The sequence below is a fragment of the Theropithecus gelada genome, chromosome 16 (assembly GCF_003255815.1).
Source record: "Theropithecus gelada isolate Dixy chromosome 16, Tgel_1.0, whole genome shotgun sequence".
Lineage (NCBI taxonomy): Eukaryota > Metazoa > Chordata > Mammalia > Primates > Cercopithecidae > Theropithecus > Theropithecus gelada.
The window spans coordinates 11,076,516-11,094,702 of NC_037684.1; the positions used below are offsets into that span (position 1 = coordinate 11,076,516).

Genomic DNA, 18,187 nt, shown 5'->3' on the forward strand with positions numbered 1-18,187 from the left:
AAAATATAAATACAGAAACTAAGTGCCAAAACAGTAAACAGAAATTATTTAAATTCTTTGAATGTACGCCATTTCTCAGATTAAGAAACATTCATACAGTTTACTACAGTGTACATCTTGGAATCAGACGGCCTTCATTTGAATCCTGTTTCTTCCGCTTACTAACTATATGACCTTAAGCAAAGTTATGTAACCAACTTTCCCCTCAATTTCCTTATCTGTAAAATAGGGCTAAGTAGTAATAACTTTCTGGGCAATTGGGAGGATTATATTAGGTGATACATGTAGTGATAATGGTGATAATTTTTTATAAAAATCTGTCTCATTCCAGGTGATGTTACAACATTTTTTTTTTGAGGACTTACTGAGTCCCAGGCTCTTAGCACTTAAATTATAGAGCTAAACTCAGTGCCTGACGCATGGTGAGAACTCAATAAATATTATCATATTTGTCTCATGATTGGTCCCTTTATCAGTCTCTAGGCAAATATGAAATGAGCTTATCAGGAGCTCCCAGAACTACATCAAGGACTAAATCATAGCTATCATAACCTAAATGATAGTTCCTTTTATATTATCTGTGGATTCTCAACATGATGCCCCTGACCTTTCTAACGGAAAACAAACGACATTCTCTCAATAATCACCATATCTAGCCCCTTCTTCCACTCTAAGAAACTTAGACAGTTCTTTAAAACTATAAGCGCACGGACTCCTAACTCTTTTGCAGGGAAGAGAAGGATTATGTGACTTTTTAGAATGACAAAAAATGAGTTTCACAAATAACTAATATTACACAGTGCTTCAATGCAAGACCTGAAAAACCAAAAGACAGGGGTCGCAATTCAAGGGTAACATGCTCATCAGACACAATGATTTTTCAGCTCATAACCCTCTCCAATAGCCAATATGCACTGCCTTCTCTGTCACTCCATTGTAGGGTGGGCCATTAGTCTGAACATAAGGAGTACAGCAACTGAATCACTCTGGGCTTTAGATTCCTTATGAAGTGAAATGAAGTAACCTCTAAGACCCTTTCTAATACCAAATCAATGGTCTCTCCTAAGATAACAGGTATGGGTGCCTGACCAACACGGACAAACCCTGTCTCTACTGAAAATACAAAATTAGCTGGGCGTGGTGGTGCATGCCTGTAAACCCAGCTACTTGGGAGGCTGAGGCAGGGGACTCGCTTGAACCCCTGAGGTGGAGGTTGCAGTGGGCCGAGATTGCGCCATCGCACTGGCAACAAGAGTGAAACTCTGTCTCAAAAAAAAAAAAAAAGAAAGGATAACCGGTAGGGGTATGCAGACTAGTCTTGCAGAGATCATGGAGGGTGGCGGGAGGATTTTAACCCTAAAAAAATTAGGGAAGAAAGAGTTCCATGCAAAAACGTCTACTCACCAGACGATCCTGGCAGAGTCTGCTCCCAATGGTCTTCATTCCATGCTTTTCTAGAGGTGGTTCTGCCGCAATACCTTTTGTCTGTGTCCAAGAGGGAGGCTGATGCCAGTTTTCTAATGCTACCCACTGCTAGGAAATCACCTTCCCCATCTTCCCCTTCATCAAACCTGTCAATCACTCTGGCAGCAGTGGCTGTTGGGGGAGGGGGAAAAGGAAACAGAATCTCCAAGTTAGCAGAAATTTTAATGGGAACCCAGGTCGACCCATTCATCTCACACTTGAACGTCCTCTACAAAATCCCCACCAACTTCCAGGAATAGGAAATTCATTCTCTCCCAAAGTAGAACACTGTCTTATTGCTGTTTCTAAACAGAGAGATGACTCCCGGCATCTACTAGTGGGATCTATCTCTGTGACTTGGATCCTATCAAACTAGTTGAACTCCTCTTCAATGCGTGACAGTCGCTCTAATATCTTAAATCAGCCATCACATTCTCCCCTCACTTTGTCCCATTCTTTGGGGAGTTTTCTTTGCTTATTCTGGCTAAACAGCCCCGGGTTCCTTCAACTGATCTTCCTAAGACATGGCTCAGCACTCGCATTTATCCCTCCTTATTCTCCCTTTCTCACACTTCTGACTCAAGTCTAAAGCAGGATTACTCCCAGCTAGACTCTGAACATCAGCTTACAGAACAGCAGTCTCAGTCGTCAGCCACTGAACAAGTGTCTTGAGACTTCAAGAGGCTTAAACAGCACCAGAAAATCCTTCCATCAGTCTCCAACTTAGTTTTTAAGAGCAACCAGAGTTAAAAACACGCGACTTTCTTCTCCCCCTTTCTAACGCAATACCAGAAAGGGCATCCTCAAAGCTAACTTCCAACTTGCTAGCAGACTCTCTGGCTCCCTCCAACAGCCCTGGAGCAAGTAAACCCGAAGACCAGCTCCTCTCTGCCTGAGCCCTCGATCTGTTCCGCCCATCCGGCCGAGCACTAAGTTTCGAGTGCGTGTGAAAAGAAGCCGAAGCCCTCCTCCCGCCTTGCGGGAGACGACATTCCTCTGTGCCAAGCGAAAGAACGCAGGCCCGGCGGCCTCGCGCACGCCCCTCCCACGCCGCCCCCGGAACCCACAGGGCCTGGCCCACCGCTCCGCACGTGGCCTGCCCCAGTCTGGCCTCACCCTCCTCGGGGTCCGCCTCAGGGTCCGCCTCGCTCGGTCGCGGGTTCAACAACTGTTCCAGTTGCAGCGCCAGGGGCTGCGGCCCCGCCATCGTCACCAGCTCTCGGTCCACTCCGCTTCGCGCCCTTAAATGTGCGGCCCAAACCCCGGCTCCGACGCTCCCTCCCGGTCGGGTCCTCTCGCCCAGATCCGATTCCCCGACACCACCAGAGTCCGCGCGGAGGCCACCCTACAGCTCGGCACGGGCAACTTCCGGGAGGCGCGCGGGAGGGGGCGGGGCCTGCGCGTCACTGCGGGCGTTGCTAGGATGAAGGCGGAAGCGCGCAGAAGGTTGAAGGGATTGGAGCCGTGCGGGCGCGTGTGCGCGTGCGCGGGACTGGGCGGTGCGGAAGCACGCCAGGGCACGTAACCGCTTCTGTAGCTGAGACGGGATTGTGATGCGCGCGGCCAGTGTACCCTTGTACAAAATATGCCTCGAGATTTGTGCGAGATTCGCTTAGGAATAAAGCGTAGCTTAGCCGTGCCCACGGTGGCTGATTTGGAAAGAAGGAGGGAGTAAAGCTTAAGCTGCTCAAACCGCAGGTGCGCACTCGGGCGCGCAGGGACTGGGAACCAAAACAGGTTTGGCATTTCCCAATTTAGAGTAGTCTGAGGCCGGACGCACGCCTCCCGCCCTTCAGCGGCCAGGATTTGGGAGTCCTGTGTCGGGGATGTGCACATGTAAGTGTGTGGCGGACTGCTGGCGTCTATTAATGGAAATACTTAGGAATCGCTGTGGTTAAAGATAGTTTCTGTAGCGTCTCCAAGTATCCTTGCCTGAGCAAGGAAAAGGGGGTGGGGTGTGGATTACTCCACTGCATACCCCTCGGTATTGATTATCTTTGCTGTTCAGAGATGAGGGCATGCTCAGACACCTTAAGCAGGTGCAGAAATGCAGAAAAATACAGGTCTACCATTAGAGGGGCAGACTCAAAATATAAAGACTTGATAGTATAAATGTAATTGCACCCGGCACACGGAAAGACACAATCGCTTTACATCCTCTTTCTTTCAAGCATTCCCTGACTGCCCACTATGTGGCAGGCACTGCTAGATAAGATACAAGATAAGTTGGATTCTCTCCCCACGGTGATCAGCCTAGCAGGGTAGACAAACATGTAAACAGAAACTGCAATAAGGGATGATAAGTGTTACTACAAAGTGGTCTATTCTTATGGTATCTGTTGGAGGTTGCTTGTAGAGACCTAGACCCCTCTAAACAGAATCTGCCTCAAAAGGATCCAGAGAAGAGATGTTAGTGGTGCACTGTGGCAGTGCCCCTTGGGTACAGCCCAGGCCAGTTGGATCCCACAGCTGAACAACTGGGGAACCCCCAGCTCTCCACCGTCTCCCATGGAAACCAAGGGAAGAGAGGATCTCTGACTTTCACAATCATCATATGTCCTCAGGGTTAAGAGCAGTAAGAGGACACCCCTTTAGTGGAGCCTGTTCCATGTCCCTGTAAAGTGGCTCTTGAAGAATGAAGACAACCAGGGCTGCAGAGGAGAATGAGAACCTATCTGAGGGTAAACCCCCTCAGACATGGAAAGAAAAGAATGCCAGGCTAGGCAGGGGACTCAGGAGAAGAAAACTGCTTTTTACCATCCATAAGAGAGCCTAGGAGAACAGTTTTTTGTTTTCTTCTGTACTTGCAGTCTTGTGCCTGCGTCTGGGCCTCCCAAGCAAAAGTGTGTTCCTTGGTCCTTGGCAAGGTGCCATGGGGCTTTAAAGGACAAAAATGTTTCTCCCACCCCACGTTTAAGAAACTACCTCCTGCAATCCTATTCCCTTGCTATGTTGGGTACTTATAATGCTTAGAAACCTGGCCTTCAAGGTAAAGAGAAGGAAGAAAAGAGAAAGGGAGGTGAGTCAGTGCAGAGACCACCTCTAGGCTGTCATGCAAACAGGACACTGCTGGCCAGTTTGGGGACTGTGCTGGGCACACACTCGGCAGAAAATGCCATAGACCTGTTTACTTACTCTCCCTTCTCTGTCCTGGTCCCTACTGACTTGGGAAGCCATTTTAGCAAGGAATCAAGACCGCTCTACTGTCACACACATCCCAGGGCCCCCCAAAATGCTTGCCTGACCTTATACTGAAGGTAGAGGACTCCAAGAATGGAAGGAAGAGGGAATAATTCTAGGAATTAAGATGCAACTGAGAGCAGCTGAGGCAAGGGTCAGGGGAGCAAATTCTCAAATACTCCCTCTGGGGGCCTCTCCCTACCCACATTTCAGTGTCTTGAGTTGGTGGGGGAAGGGCTTCTTGATGGGGTAGGGATGGAGATGGAGAGTGGACTGTGGCAAGGAGATTCAACCTTTGACTGCTATAGAGATGAGAGCAGATGAGAGGAACAGGGAGAGGAGAATAAGGGTGAGCAGTTCCCCAACAGAACAGCCTTCTCTGGAGAAGGCAGAGGGACACCCAGTCCACAGTCCCTCTGCCTGCCCTCCAAGGGCTGCAAAGTGGCGGGCGATTAGGCACAGCAGAAGATGGGCAAGGGATGACACCTTCCAATTGTCCCAAACGTCTGCTCACTTGAGGAGTTTCAAGAGTTTAGGAAAACCAAGTTCCCCCTTGCCTCTCCTCAGATGCTGTCCAGGCTCAAGTCCCAGCCCTGGCAATGCCTGTCCTGGCTCTCCACGGGTAATGCTTCCCCAAGTGCCTCACCCGGAGCAGCTCCCCAGCGGCAGCCAGCCCAGAGAAGTTGGGTGGGTGAGCTTCAGCTCCCTCGCCAGAGCAGATGGTGGCCCCCTGCTGCTGGAACCCTGAAGGCAGGTGGCGAGAGGCACAGAGGTGGTGGCTTTAAGATGGCCGCGGGGAGAAACCAGGCTGCCCTCCCAGGCAAGAAGGGGACCGCAGTGGCGCTTCCCTCCTGCCGCGCCTCCCGCGGGAGCTCCGCCTAGGGATGGTGCTGCGCGTCCCCGCACCTCGGGGCCAGAGGTGGGCAGCACAGCACTGATGGGAAGGAGAACAGGCCCTGACATTTCCAGGCCTCCTCCTTGGGGCCTTCGGTTCCAAATTTGACTGCTGAGCGTTGCCACCTGTTCGGGTTTTCGCCAGGATTCTGAATCCCGCGCTGAGGGGAGAGACTGCGCCACTGCCACGGAGTTAAGAAGAATCGAATCCACATCGTGTGCCCAACTCGAAAACGCTTCTTATCAAATACCCCGATTCCACAATAAAGCTGCTAAATAATTCAGCAGCCTTGATAGGAAAAAGCAGCTTCCCAATGAGCGCAGTTCATTTCAATGAATGTCTTTAAAGGGGGCTAAAGAGTAGAGGCTAATAATGAAAGTTAGCTATGATATAATGTATATAAATGCTAAAAAGGTAAAAACAAGCCGATCCAGTGATTGCATATAAAGCAAATAAAGAAGTGTGCTGCATGCAGAGGCTGGGAGTTTCAAAAGTCTCCTTTGTATTTCATACATTTTTATTTCTGAAAGAACACTACCAGATTCCTCCCGGATAGCCTCTTCCCCCATTAGATAAGCCATCATATGGATGCAGTGAAATATTGCTTATTTTAAAGCCTTCTCTGCAGGAAAAATAAACCTAGCTGTGTCTTAACAAAATTTGAAAACAGCACTGGAAATTATATACCATTTAATGTCAAACCTTTGACATTTTAAATAAGGAAATAAATAATCCAGAGTGAAATCTCGGTGATATGGAAAAGAAATCCTGGAACTCTAATAGCATCTGATACTGAAACACAAACATCCACAAGAGTATTTCATAGTAGATAAAATATTCAAATATCTTCCAAGTCTAATGAAGGACTGGAAAGAATTGAGCTACTTTTAGAAGCTTTTGGTAACTCCCAGTTGAAATTTGATTTCTATATTAGTAATTTTTGTTCATCTTTCAGAGAAGCTAATATGTATCTTGTGCCAGGCAAAATAGTTTTCCTTCTGGGGAACTTCAAAGGTAACAAATACTACAAAACAACAATTTCATATCAGTTCTGTGAAAGGGATTAAAATATTTCATTTCTAGCTGTACTATACCTTCATTTTATATTATCTTTCAAACGATCAAATTAGAAAGCCTTTACATTATCTTTCAAACCACCAAACTAGAAAGCCAGATTATCTATGGGAAATGAATTGAAACTGAAAAGGACCATCTCTAACTATGTATTTACAAGTATCTGATCTTCACAAGCCCAGTTTTGCATGTGCAGGGAGAGTGAAAGAGGGAATGCCTTGGATCTCATGCCTAATCACAGACCTGGACCACTCATTTTGTAGCCATGGATTTGATTTCTATTTCAAGTTCTATATTAACTTATCAGCAAACATCTCTTCAACGATATCAGTTAAATCCACAGGATGCAAATCTGTAGCTAATAACAGCAGGAAGCCACAGAGAAAAGCTTGGCTGGCATTAGCAAAAGGTTTCAGCCACAGCCAAGGCAAAGACAGATATATTACCCCAATCCTGCCTCTCTTTTCCACCTGGCTTCTGAGGACCCATTCAGCTCCCCATCAGGGCTCCCCTTTGAACACATCAAATAACACGCCAATTATCTAAACATCAGGTTTTCTATTTTTATTAAAAACTCACAAATTTATTCAACATGTTTTCTTTCATACAGTGAATGGTCTAATATGCACTGGAGGTCACACAAGCTTAGGTTTATTAGAACAATAAAAGACATATGAGAAATTTAATATATAAAGAAAAAGTAGCAGCTGTTGACTGCATATTTGACCATAAAATTTAAATATTTTGGACTTTTATTTTAAAGACACAAAAATAAAACCTGTGTGGGTCTATATAAGTCATATTAACAATTCCATGAATGTTCAACAGGACAAAAATTAGCAAAGATTTTTTTTTTTTTTTAAACCTTGTAACACTTTTTTTTTTTTTTTTTAACACTTTCTCAGGTTGCTGGTGCCAGGCACCTTTACAGTATTTGTGCTATAATTATTCTATTTGGCAACTGTCTGAATAGCATGTTTTCTCTTTGCCTCGTGTAAACAACACCTTTTTACATACTAGCACAGTGAGCCGAAAGCCCTGCAAATCTGTCAGAACATCTACAGGAAAAGAAAAGGAACAATTTTGGTTGATTGCTCAAAACATTTTGTTTTCGAACAAGAGGTTTGAAAACAGGATATATTAGTAAAACACTGAACTCCTGAATTTAACATTATACGTAAACAGTTGACTGTTTTTAGTTCAATAGTCTTTTTTTTTTTTAACTTTTTTGTGTGTGAAGGTAGAATACTTTTCTTGTACAGCTGATGTTCAAGTCATTTTACTGAGCGGTCTGGCTGGAGACCATCCTACCGAGTGTGTCCGTGTATGTGTTTATGTGTGTGTGTGTAGTTTTGTGAAGGTAGAAGAGTTGATACGGAGGGCTTTACATTTAGAATTTTGCAATTTTGGCAAAAACAAAAACCAAAATCCAGATAGACAAAAAATATATATATAGTCCCACCTGATGCATGGCAGGTCGGCGTTTCTGAAGCTATAAGAGTTTGTTGTCGTTGTTGTTGAACTCTGAGACAACACTAATAAGGGATATCCCAGAGCTAGAACCCTCTTGGCTGACCCGGGAGCGCCCCGGGCCGCTTCACCTCCCTCATGGTTGTGCTCACGGCCTCCCTCCCCAGGGCTCCTGGCATCGCCAATGGCTGTGCGCACCCGCGGCTGCCCTGGACGTCTTTTCGCCGCCCGCCTGCCAGGCGCACACGCCCGCGGGGTCTGTCCACGGATCTAGGTCCAGGTGGGAGTTGGGGAGAGGTCTGCATTTCCCTTGGGGAGCTCCAGTTCTGCACGTCGAGAGCCAGTGCGCGGATCCCAATCCCACCTCGAGGCCGATTTGGATGCTATTTCGTGTCCCCCTTTTCCATCCGGAAGGAGAATGGTTGTCGAGGCTGGAGGAAGGGGATGGGGACTTGCTTTTTATGTTTTTTTCTTTTTTCTGTTTTTCTTAAATAAAGGTTCATTTCTGTACAACCACGAACTCCGCAGACCGTGCAAGACCCCGCTACCACACGGCCGCCTCGTTCATTTCGGGGGGGTGGGACAGGTGATTCCCGTAGCTTGCCCCACCGTTGACCGACAGCGACGAGAAGGGCGGGCTAGGCCCGAAGACCTCGGCCGACATGGAGTGCAGAGGCCCGGGCAGGCTGGGTTCGGGGCTGGGCGAGTCGCCGGGTGGGTGCGCCAGGATGTCGGTGAACCGCTGCGCCTCGCTCGACGGGTGGTGGCCCGGCAGAGGGTGCTCCAGGCCACCCAGGGGCGTCCCGGACGGCCCAGACGACGGCACGAAGGGTAGGTCCACTGGCGTCTGGGCCTGCGAGGACGGGGGGCCTTGCGGGAAGAAGTCGTAGTTGCCCCCGGGCCCGTAGTACTCGCTCTGGTAATCTGCGGAGCGGCGGAGAGAGAACAGGACGTCAGGGCCCGGCCGGGGGCCGGCGGGACCGAAAGGGAGGGAAGGCGCGCCCTCGGCGGGCTGAGGAAGACCACGCGGGGAACTCGCCGATCGCGGGGAGCCCTTGCGGGCCTGGGTGCAGGGAAGAGGCTGGGCGCAAACCCGGGAGCTGCCCCTTACCACCCAACCCCGTCATTCAGGGCCGGGAATTGGGCCCTCGGTCTCGCCGCCTCCCCTTGATTTATTCCCAGCCTTCGCCCTACTCGCCCCGACTCTCCAGTGGCTTACAGAGAAGGAGGCGTACCCCTCGCGCTGCCACCCGCTTCTAACGAAGCCCGCCCCGACCTGGCCGCGCCCCGCCGCTCGACGCGCACCCACCTCCGTAGAAGGAGAAGGGGCCGTTGGGGATGAGCTCGCCGGGCTCCAGGCGGTCCACCAGCGGCCGCATCCGGCGCGGACTGCGGAAAAAGGCGTGGCGCCGGGCGCCCAGCGCGCTCAGCTGCTTCATCCTCCGCTCTTTGGAGCGCCGGTTCTGGAACCAGACCTGCAGCACATGGCGGCGGGGTGAGCCCTCCGAGACTCCACTCCCGACCCCGGGGTTCTCCAGGCCTAGCCAACACCCCTCCACCGCCTGGCTGGCCGACTCCGCGCGCGAGTGTGTGTGTGTGTGTGTGTGTGTGTGTGTGTGTGTGTGTGTGTAGGGTAGTGGTGACAGGGCGATCTCCAACTAGGACCACTCAGGGTGGACCCTGAGCCAATCAATGGTGAGCAGGAATCCCACAGAAGGACCTGGACAGGCCGCCCTGTCTGGAGGGAGGCAGTTGTGGTATAGCTGGGGTTTTTCTAACAGTCACACTATCACAGTTACAGTTTCTCTGGGGCTGTACACACATAGAGACTACGCCTCTCCAAAATAATGTCAGACACACACCGGGCTTCCATTTCACGGTCTCTTGCAGCAACCCTCCTCCAGCCATGACAGAGACACAGAAACAGCCTGTAATACCAAAACCCACAATCTCCTTTTCACACCCATGCACAATCTCACAGTGCCAAACATACTTATCCACAGCCTCTTGCCAATGGTGACACAGACGCACAACTTCTCATTCATGCACACACGTTCTCACAATCTCCCGCAGGCCTCAGGGCCTTCCGTGTTGCACACATGTGCACACGCACGGCCAGCCTCCCAGGCAGGTACATCCACCCACACCCACGCAGGGCATCCAGGCCCGGTTAACCGGACACCTAGCACTGAGCCAGAGATTCCCCTGGCCTGGAGCTTCAGCAGTCTCACCTCCTTTCCTCCCACAGGCCCAGCTGCCTCCAGGTGGCCTCCCATCCCCATTTCACTCCAACTGGCTGGAAGCAAAGCTGACTCCTGGCGGAAGCACCTCTCTTTGGAGGGGAAGTCCCTGATCTGGGGCTTGTCTAATTGGAGCAACGATCACAAAGTTGGAGTTGCAGACTTAGAAGGCGTTGACTTTGTGCAGAAGGTAGAGGCACTGATTGACTCTGGGGGACACTGAGACTTCTCTGAGAACCCGAGATGGGGGTGGGGTATGTGCAGAAAGAGGGCTCCCCACTCTCTCCAGAGTGTTCAACAGTTCCCCTCCTCCAGTCTCTGGCTGAGCTCCCGCCCCTCCCCCTCCACTGCCACGATCACCTTTGTCGGGCTGGGAAGAGGGCTTTCTAGATGCTCTAAGGCATCAGGCATTTCATAGGTCCCGCAGGCTCGGGATGTGTCTAGGCACCCCACCTCCAGACTCCATCTCTCACTTCTCTCTGGATTCTGGGGTCTCCCGGGCTCGGCCTGGGTCCCCAAAGTGGCAATATGGGCCTCTGTGGGATGGAGAGGCGCGCCGGGGCCTGACCTGAATGACGCGCATGTTGAGGCCGGTCTCCTGCGCCAGCTGCTCGCGGATGTGGCGGGTGGGCTTGGGTGTAGCAGCGAAGGCGGCCTTCAGCGTCTCCAGCTGCTTGGCTTTGATGGTGGTGCGCGGTCCCCGCCGCTTGGCACCCAGGTTCTGGTCGTCATTTTCGTTGCTACCCCCTTCCTTGTCTGACACGTTGGCGCTCTCCGAGTCCTTGGCGTCGTCCTGCGACGGGTCTTGGGAATCCGGAGACAAACTGGGGTCACTGCCCGTGGTGGCTGAGAAGAGGGAAGGGACAGATGAGCCGGGGCCTTGGCGAGCCTTTCTCCCCCAGGACCTGCTTGCACCTAGCCAGCCGGGAATTGGGGCCTCACCCGAGTGAAGGCTGTTCTCTTTGGCAACACTGCTGTTACTTAGGTAATCCTCTTTGCAGACGAACTTATTCTCGTCGATGATGTAGAGCTCCTCGCCAGTGGAGAGCTGCTTGTTACACATCATGCAGGTGAAGCAGTTCAGGTGAAACACTTTGCTCCGCGCTCTCCGCACCAGGTCGCTAGGGGAGATGCCCTGCGCGCAGCCTGCACATTTGGTACCGAAACACCTGCGGGGTGGGGCGAGGGCGGGGGCGGGGATGGGTCAGCCAGGGGCAGCGGGGAGACAGGCGGGGAGAAAGATGACAGCGAGAGAGGGGGAAGATGTAAAAAGTGGAGGAAGTAGGAGAGGAGAAATGGAGCGGAGAAATAAGGGAAGAGAGAGATAAAGAGAGGCAGAATTCCGGTTAAGCAGGTGAGGAGGCAGCAGGAGAGACAGCACGGCACCAGGGAAGAGTCAGGGAAGAGACACACACGGTTAGAGCCAGGGGCCCAAGCTGCCCCCCAAGCCCCAGCCTCAGTCCCAGCGTTATCCCAGAGGAAAGATGCATCGTCTAAAGAAGGTGGCAAGGCAGTGGCCTGTGGGGGGGTGGGGGGGAACAGGGGACACTTATTTTCCTATTAGATTCAGAAAAGTCGAATTATAGTTAGAGCTTTATATAAACGTGCGCGGAGCGCTGCTTTTCTCTCCTTCACCGCAAAAGGACCCGCACACAGGCGTGGGGTTGGCGAGGTCTAGTCCCGCTGTTGGTAAACAAACATAGCCGCGCAGAGACCCCCGTAGCCACAGCGGGGCCGCCGCCACGCTCTTGCCTGAAGCGGGGCAGGTTGGCAAAAGCGGGAGCCGCGGGAGCTGGCTCTAGGCGCCCTGCCGCGGGTTGTGGAGGCCAGGCCTCAGGGACCCACTGGCAGCGGGTACGAGTACGGTTTGCCACCCTCCCGCTATGATCCAGTCATTGCAGAGGAAAACCGAGCAGCCTGCGGAGGGTCAGAGGCTCAGCCCGCGCGTTCTCCCGAAAAACCAGCGAGCACGGAGCTTTGCTTCATGATTCCACGCAACCCAACCCCAGCCTGGAGCGGCATTGGGGACAGCGCGTCTTGGCCCTCTGAGTGGCTTTGAATCCCTCTTCCTCCCTGCTCCCTGGTTTGAACTATGACCACAAACTTAGAAAACCAGAGACTCGGCTGACGCCGAGTAAATTGCGAGATTTCACATCCGTAGGGTAGAATTACAATTCGCATTTGCGCCCGTTCTTCTCTGTTGACTTGTGTGTTTGTGTGGATGGAGTGGCAAAATTGTGAGTGTAAGATAATATAATTAAAATGTTAAACGGATAAGGGGAGTAGGGAGAAGTCTCCCCACCAGCAAGCTGGGGGTCTCGGCTTTCCCCCAGGTTTCAGCAAGGAGGTTGCTGGCTGTGGCTGGCAGTTTCCTAGGAGGACTGCTGAGCGGAGCCCGTGGGAGTCGGAGTCGCCTGGGGCTGAAGCCGAACCACCAGACAACTTCGGCAGCCAGGAGAGCAGGGAAAAACTCCGGGCACTTCGCAGGCTACAGTGAGGCAGTTTGGCCAGGTCTGCACTCGGAGGCCTGTCGGGTTTGGGGAAGACCCCCGGGCATGCAGGATCGGCCTTAAGGCCAAGTTCTTTCCTGCCGCTGACAGGGCAGGTGGCCCAGACACTCTACGCAAAAGGCTCGGAGCTTCCCGCCAAGACCGCTCAGGGTCGGAAAAGGTAGTGACTGGGAGGGAGCCTGGGCTCAGCCTGGAAGGCAAACAACCCCGAAGGCCTGGAGAATGCAGTTGCTGCAGAGCTTGGCTCCGGGAAAGACAGCAGTCCGGACTACAACGCCCGAGGCTGCCCTGTCTCTTCCAAGCTTGAAGGGGCTTCTGGGCAGAGTCAGGCTCAGACCCTTTCTTCCCAGGCACGTGCAGCCAAACCCAGACCCATAGTTTCCAGGATGCAAGCAGGGCCGCGTCCCGAGCTCCCAGCGCGCCAGCTGGCGGAGAGGCTGGCGCCCGCGGGACTTGGCTGCCCTCTCTAGAAGCAGTTCCTAACTGAGCTGCGAGGCCACGCTAACCTCTGATCCGAAGCTGGCCGGGAAGGGCCCGCGGGGAGGCAGCAGCAGAGGCGTGGGAGGAAAGTACTCACCGGAAGAAGTCGTTCTTGCAGTAGAGTTTGCCTTCCCTGGAGAAGCACTTCTCGGTCAGGTTGCATTTACATTCACAACACTGGACGCACTTGACGTGCCAGGCCCTGTCCAGCACGTTCAAGAGAAAGCGGTCCAGGATGGGCCTTTTGCAGCCGGCACAGTGAACCATGGTCTTTGGTTTGGTCTGATGAGGCCCAGAGAGAGCGGGACAAAGTAGAGCCCAGGGCTCCTGAAGACAACCGGCACGAACTCCCCAGTCTCTCCAAAAAGAGGACACACACTCGGCCGTGCAAGCCAAAACCCGCACCAGGAAATCAAAGTAGGGTGGAGAAAACGAGGCTGATCGGGGCCTGGGGGCGCTTCAGTGAAGTGTGCAGCCGGGGAGTCCCGGGGCCCCGGGCTATAGCTGCCCCTCCTCAGCTCCAGGGGCGAGGAAAAGAAGTCTCAGGCGGGCGAGAATGCGACCCTTCTGCCCAGAGCCCGCGGAGGAGTGAAGGTCGGCGAGAACGGCGGCGGGAACGGAAATAAATAAATAAAAACGGAGACGAAGAAGACGACGACGACTCGGCGAGCTCGGGTTGCGAGGAAAGCGCCGCTGAGTTCTCCCGGGCTTGAGGTAGAGCTGTCAGAAGTCAAAGTGCATCTGCTTTTGTCGGGGTATGAGGGCGAGTGTGTGCGTGCCAGGCTGCCCACCACTGGGATTTCCCCCCTCTTTTTTAAAAAAAGGAAAGGAAAGAACAAAAGGAGCAGAGAAGCTTTGGATCCTAAACTGCCGGCAACGCGCCGCGGGTCCGGACGCGCCGAGCGCCCGCGCTGGGCCTGGGGGAGGGGTCGAGGGCCGAACGAGGGGGGAGGGAGACAAGGGAGGGTAGGAGGAAGATCTTGGTGTTGATTGCTCTTGTTGCTTAGGTTTCCCCGCTTTTGGAGAAGTGTTTGTGTCAATCGAAAAGAGAGGGACAACTCCGGGCGGAGGCAGCCAGGCGCACTCGCTCCTTCCCTACCGCCCCAGCCCAGTCACCTCGGCCCTTGGCCTGCCTGGCGGCCTCCGTGTCCTCAGGGCGACCCTCCCTGCGCCCGGGCTCCTTCGGGAGGCACTACGGGCTGGCTTCTCACCGCGCCTGGCCGTGCATCGTGGCTCCAGTCACAACTCGCGGCCGCCTGGGCGTACAGCCCCGCATCGCTCGGCCCACGCTCTGGCTGCCTCCGTCTAACCCCACAGTCGCTCGACTTTCTCTCCTTTTCCTTTTCCCCTTCTTTTTTTCGTTGTGGTGGCAAATCTGGGTTTCCTTTCTAGCCTCCTTCCTTTTTTTTTTGTTTTTTGTTTTTTTTTTGTTTTTCTTTTGCAGCGGGAGGAGTCGGGGAGGAGGGGGACAGCTTGGAGAGCTTTAAAAAAAAAAAAATGTCCTGGCGCAGCGGCTACAGTAGGCCGGCGGCTGGAACGGCTCGGCGCCGACCGCCGCTGTCGCCGCCCGGGCCGCGGCTCGTTGCTGGCCCTCCCCGGGCGCGTCCCTCAGTCCCTGGTCTCCTGGCCCAGTCGCCGCCCTGGTGCGTCTCTCCCCAGCTCCGGCGGCTCGGTCACTGCTCCTGGCTGTTGGCTGAGCTCTGGAAGCCCCCTCGCCTTAATGCAGCGCCCGCCGACGTCACTGCGGCCTGCGACCAATCAGCGCCTCGCGGTCCCTCTGTAAACCATTCTGCATCCCCCGGCCCGGGAGAGTGCGGGGAGACCGCGTTTAGAGGATCAGTGGCGGCGGCACCCGCGGCCCCGCGCTGCGCGGACGGCGGGCAGCACCGTGCCCGGGCCCCCTCCTGCTCCGGTAAGGTGTGGGTTTCGATGGGAGGGACAGAGAGAGAGCGGGAATAGGCGCAGGTGGAGGCCAGAGTTCTGCTGCAGAGTAGGGGTAGTCCAAGACCGAGCCTTGTGGAAGGTTGGGGTGCAGCCGGGTCCGGAATCCCAGGCGACTCCGCTGCACTGCTGGGCTTTGCAATTCAGCGGCTGTTGGCATTGTCCCCCCTTACTTTCTAGACCTGGAAGTTTGTTCCAGGCACAGCGCACATCTTTGGAGGGGGAGGGGGCGCTTAGCAGCAGAATCTCCCTCCTCCCTTCCCTCTTTCTGTGCCCCCTCCCCCAATCCATCCAAAGTCCACAGGGTCCGGGTCCTGGGCGAGCTGAGTGTCTGTCTCCCACAGAGCACTCTCGCAAAGTTGATTCGGGCGGTTTCCTGATGGGGGCGGGGAGACCGGAGGCGCGGCGCCGGCGCGCGGTAAGGAGTGGACCGGGAAGCGCCACGGGTGAGGAGTTGCAACCCTGGCGAGAAAGTTGTGAGAAAACTGTGATCCGGAGACACCTTTTACGTACAAAAACAAACGACTAGGCGGGAAACCGGGGGCTCCAACGGCGGCTGGGGGTGATGGTCGTGGCGTTGGGAAGAGGGAAGGAGGAGTGGGATGCCAGGACGCCACGAAGAGGCTGCAGTAGATGGGCGTGCAGTGTATGGGCAGCGTGTGCCCGGATTCCAGTCCTCCTCTGTCCAGGCTTCGGGTTGGCACCGGCTTTCCCAAACAACAGCAAACCACACCCTCCATAGTTCACTCCTCAGGGAACCCGTAACTCCTTAATCCCTCTCTGGCTAGGAACTCGGGACCGCCGCCCCCAGGGGCGCATTTGCCCAGATGTGGCGGACAGATCCTGGTCTAGAGTGCCTTCGCCTGGAAGAGTTACTTTAGTTTTTCGGAGCACTCAAGTCAAACCCTAAATTCCGTTTCGACCACACCTGTTCTGGGTGGGCTTAACCAGGATTTCTCCTGAAGTGGAGTCTGAAGTTGGTTGGGCTGGGCGGTCCCATTTTTGCCCCCATTTTTGTGCTTTGGGGGAAGGAGTGCTAGGAAGGCTCATTTCACCCGAGCATGGAAGACAATGATGGTGGGCGTCCCTCCGGAGCTGGCTGGTATTGTGGAATTGGCCTTTGGACCCCACTCGCGATGTGCAGACCAGGCGGAGGCTGAAACGGGGAAAATGATCGGGGAAGCGCAGTCCCATTGAGCTTGGGCTGGCAGGGAATCCCGCTGTACAGATGGAATACCCTCTTCGGACGAAAGGGGAAGCTGCTACAGCGAATCTGGCTTGAGCTCCGGGGAACCGTGGGGTTTTAGGGCTCTGCCAACGCCCCTTTGCTGACTCCGCCCGCACCGCCCAGCAACCCCGAGGCCCACAGGCAGCCCCCGCCTTGCCGCCGGCGTCACTATGTCATGGAAACCGAAGCCGCGGAGACCCGCAGTGCGACTCGTTGGCGTTCTGCCCTGACCCCTGGGTGCCGGAACCCTAACGCCTTCTCCACACTTTCTTGCACATACACATGTGGGCTCCCGGCTGCCGGCAGGAGGAGCGCAGGGAACTAGTCAGCTCCTGCGCGCCGCCGGCCTCCGCCGGTCTCTCCCAGGCCCCGACGCAGGGCAGGGCAGAGGATGGAGAAGGCGGTTCTGTGACCTAGGGGGCGGGCTCCGCGGGCTCGACTCGGCTTCGCGCTCCTCCTGCGGACCCGGCACTTCCCGGCGGAAGCCGACCGGTACTCGGTAGGATTCTGGCACCCCCGAAAGCGCCAAGAGCCATGTGGCACCGGGTCCTCACTTCCTCCACCCGGACTCCCAGGCGCCTCCCAGCCTGCTGCGCTGCGTGAGGCCTGCGGGGAGGGGGCCCATCCAGCCCTGCTGTCCTCACCCTCCTCCCCTCCCCCACATCTGTCCCGGTTCTCGCCGCCAGCGCTCTCGACCCAACCGCCCCTTTCTGGAATCTATAGTGGCCCCAGTCCCGGGTGGCTCGCCTCCGCCCCCGCCCCAGCTGGGCTCCTTCTCATGCAAAGCAGAGGGGTCACGGTGGAGTGTGGGGCGGTCAGTGGGACCTACCAGACGACAGCTGGACCCAGCTGCCGGCCCTTCCCCAACGCAAAGCCTGTCACATCCCTCTGGGGGCAGGAGGAGGTTGCTCCATCCATTTGGGGTGCAAGAACCTTGGGACCTAGGTGTAGGGGAAAGAAGGCCCCTCTCCACAGACGGACCAGCGAGGCAGGGGAGTTGAAGGTGAGGACAGGACGGTCGCTCTAGGGCGTCAGGCTCTGTTCTTCCTGGTGTCCAGATGGCTCAGTAAACAGGTCCGCAGGAGCCAACCCTGGCGTCTACAATGGGGGTCGGGAGCGCAACTCAAAGTGCGCCTCTTGGCTCCAGATTCTAGGTTTGGAGTCCAGATTTAACTCCTCCACGGGGACAGCACATTAGACTAATGGTGGGTTTTGTTTTGTTTTCGTTTCCATTGAGCTTTTGTTTTAAAACATAATCGGTCGCAGGGACATGGAGAGAAAACTGACCAGGCTTTCTAAATTCACCTTCTCCGAAGCCTCTCAGCTCAGCTCTGCATTTAAGCCAGTGTCCGTTCAGCGAAGAGCGCCAACCTTCCCTCCTCACCTTCCAGGCCACACTTATTGTCTGCATCCTCAACTACGCAAGCGCTTTCCTACCCAACGTCCTCCACAGACCCACAGCCACTTACACCGCCCAGGACCTGTACATTCTGGACCAGGATCCGTGGGGATCATTTTCGCTGATAGCTCGGTGACTGCAGAATCCTTTCCACCCTCCTCCCAGTCACCCCCAGATATGGCCCCAGAGGGCCTAGGAGGTGACTTTCACAGTCCAGGTTTCTTTTCTTGAGAAGCTCCTTGACGATCAGCACCAGATCTCCCCAGATGCCTTGCAGTTTGGGAAGCCTGAAGGTGCCCCTCTCAA

General features: G+C 54.2%; 2 protein-coding genes and 1 long non-coding RNA gene across 4 annotated transcripts in view; 1 reads left to right on the top strand and 2 right to left on the bottom strand.

The window, feature by feature from the left end:
- The window catches only part of AATF (apoptosis antagonizing transcription factor), a 112,049-nt gene extending 109,127 nt beyond the window's left edge, over window positions 1-2,922 (bottom strand). Inside the window, exons 1-2 of the mRNA XM_025361764.1 lie at window positions 2,581-2,922; window positions 1,405-1,596 (exon numbers count right to left, since the gene is read on the bottom strand). Coding sequence (XP_025217549.1) covers window positions 1,405-1,596; window positions 2,581-2,671 — 283 coding nt within the window. The 5' untranslated portion in view covers window positions 2,672-2,922. The remainder of the gene's footprint in view (window positions 1-1,404; window positions 1,597-2,580) is intronic.
- Window positions 2,923-7,156: 4,234 nt separating this feature from the next.
- On the bottom strand, window positions 7,157-15,004 carry LHX1 (LIM homeobox 1). 2 transcript variants are annotated; one of them, XM_025362513.1, is made up of 6 exons: window positions 14,525-15,004; window positions 13,411-14,033; window positions 11,266-11,492; window positions 10,892-11,169; window positions 9,393-9,558; window positions 7,157-9,007 (listed from the first exon to the last, which is right to left on the bottom strand). In XM_025362513.1, the coding sequence occupies exons 2-6, from the start codon at window positions 13,578-13,580 to the stop codon at window positions 8,628-8,630; spliced, it is 1,221 nt and encodes a 406-aa protein (XP_025218298.1). In that variant the 5' UTR covers window positions 13,581-14,033; window positions 14,525-15,004; the 3' UTR covers window positions 7,157-8,627. The 2 variants fall into 2 exon arrangements, with proteins under 2 accessions (XP_025218298.1, XP_025218297.1); XM_025362512.1 differs by having other exon boundaries at window positions 13,411-14,999.
- A 123-nt stretch (window positions 15,005-15,127) lies between these two features.
- LOC112609917 overlaps window positions 15,128-18,187 on the top strand; it is a 30,347-nt gene continuing 27,287 nt past the window's right edge. Inside the window, exon 1 of the long non-coding RNA XR_003116250.1 lies at window positions 15,128-15,225. This is a non-coding gene — a long non-coding RNA (uncharacterized LOC112609917). The remainder of the gene's footprint in view (window positions 15,226-18,187) is intronic.

What these genes read in the sequence shown, in the direction of transcription:
- LHX1 (XM_025362513.1), bottom strand. Translation starts at nt 13,580, where the DNA reads ATGGTTCACTGTGCCGGCTGCAAAAGGCCCATCCTGGACCGCTTTCTC. An exon ending in AGAGAACAGCCTTCACTCGG is followed by an intron (nt 11,170 to 11,265) that starts GTGAGGCCCCAA and finishes CCCTCTTCTCAG; the next exon opens with CCACCACGGGCAGTGACCCC. An exon ending in CCCCTTCTCCTTCTACGGAG is followed by an intron (nt 9,008 to 9,392) that starts GTGGGTGCGCGT and finishes GCCGCTCCGCAG; the next exon opens with ATTACCAGAGCGAGTACTAC.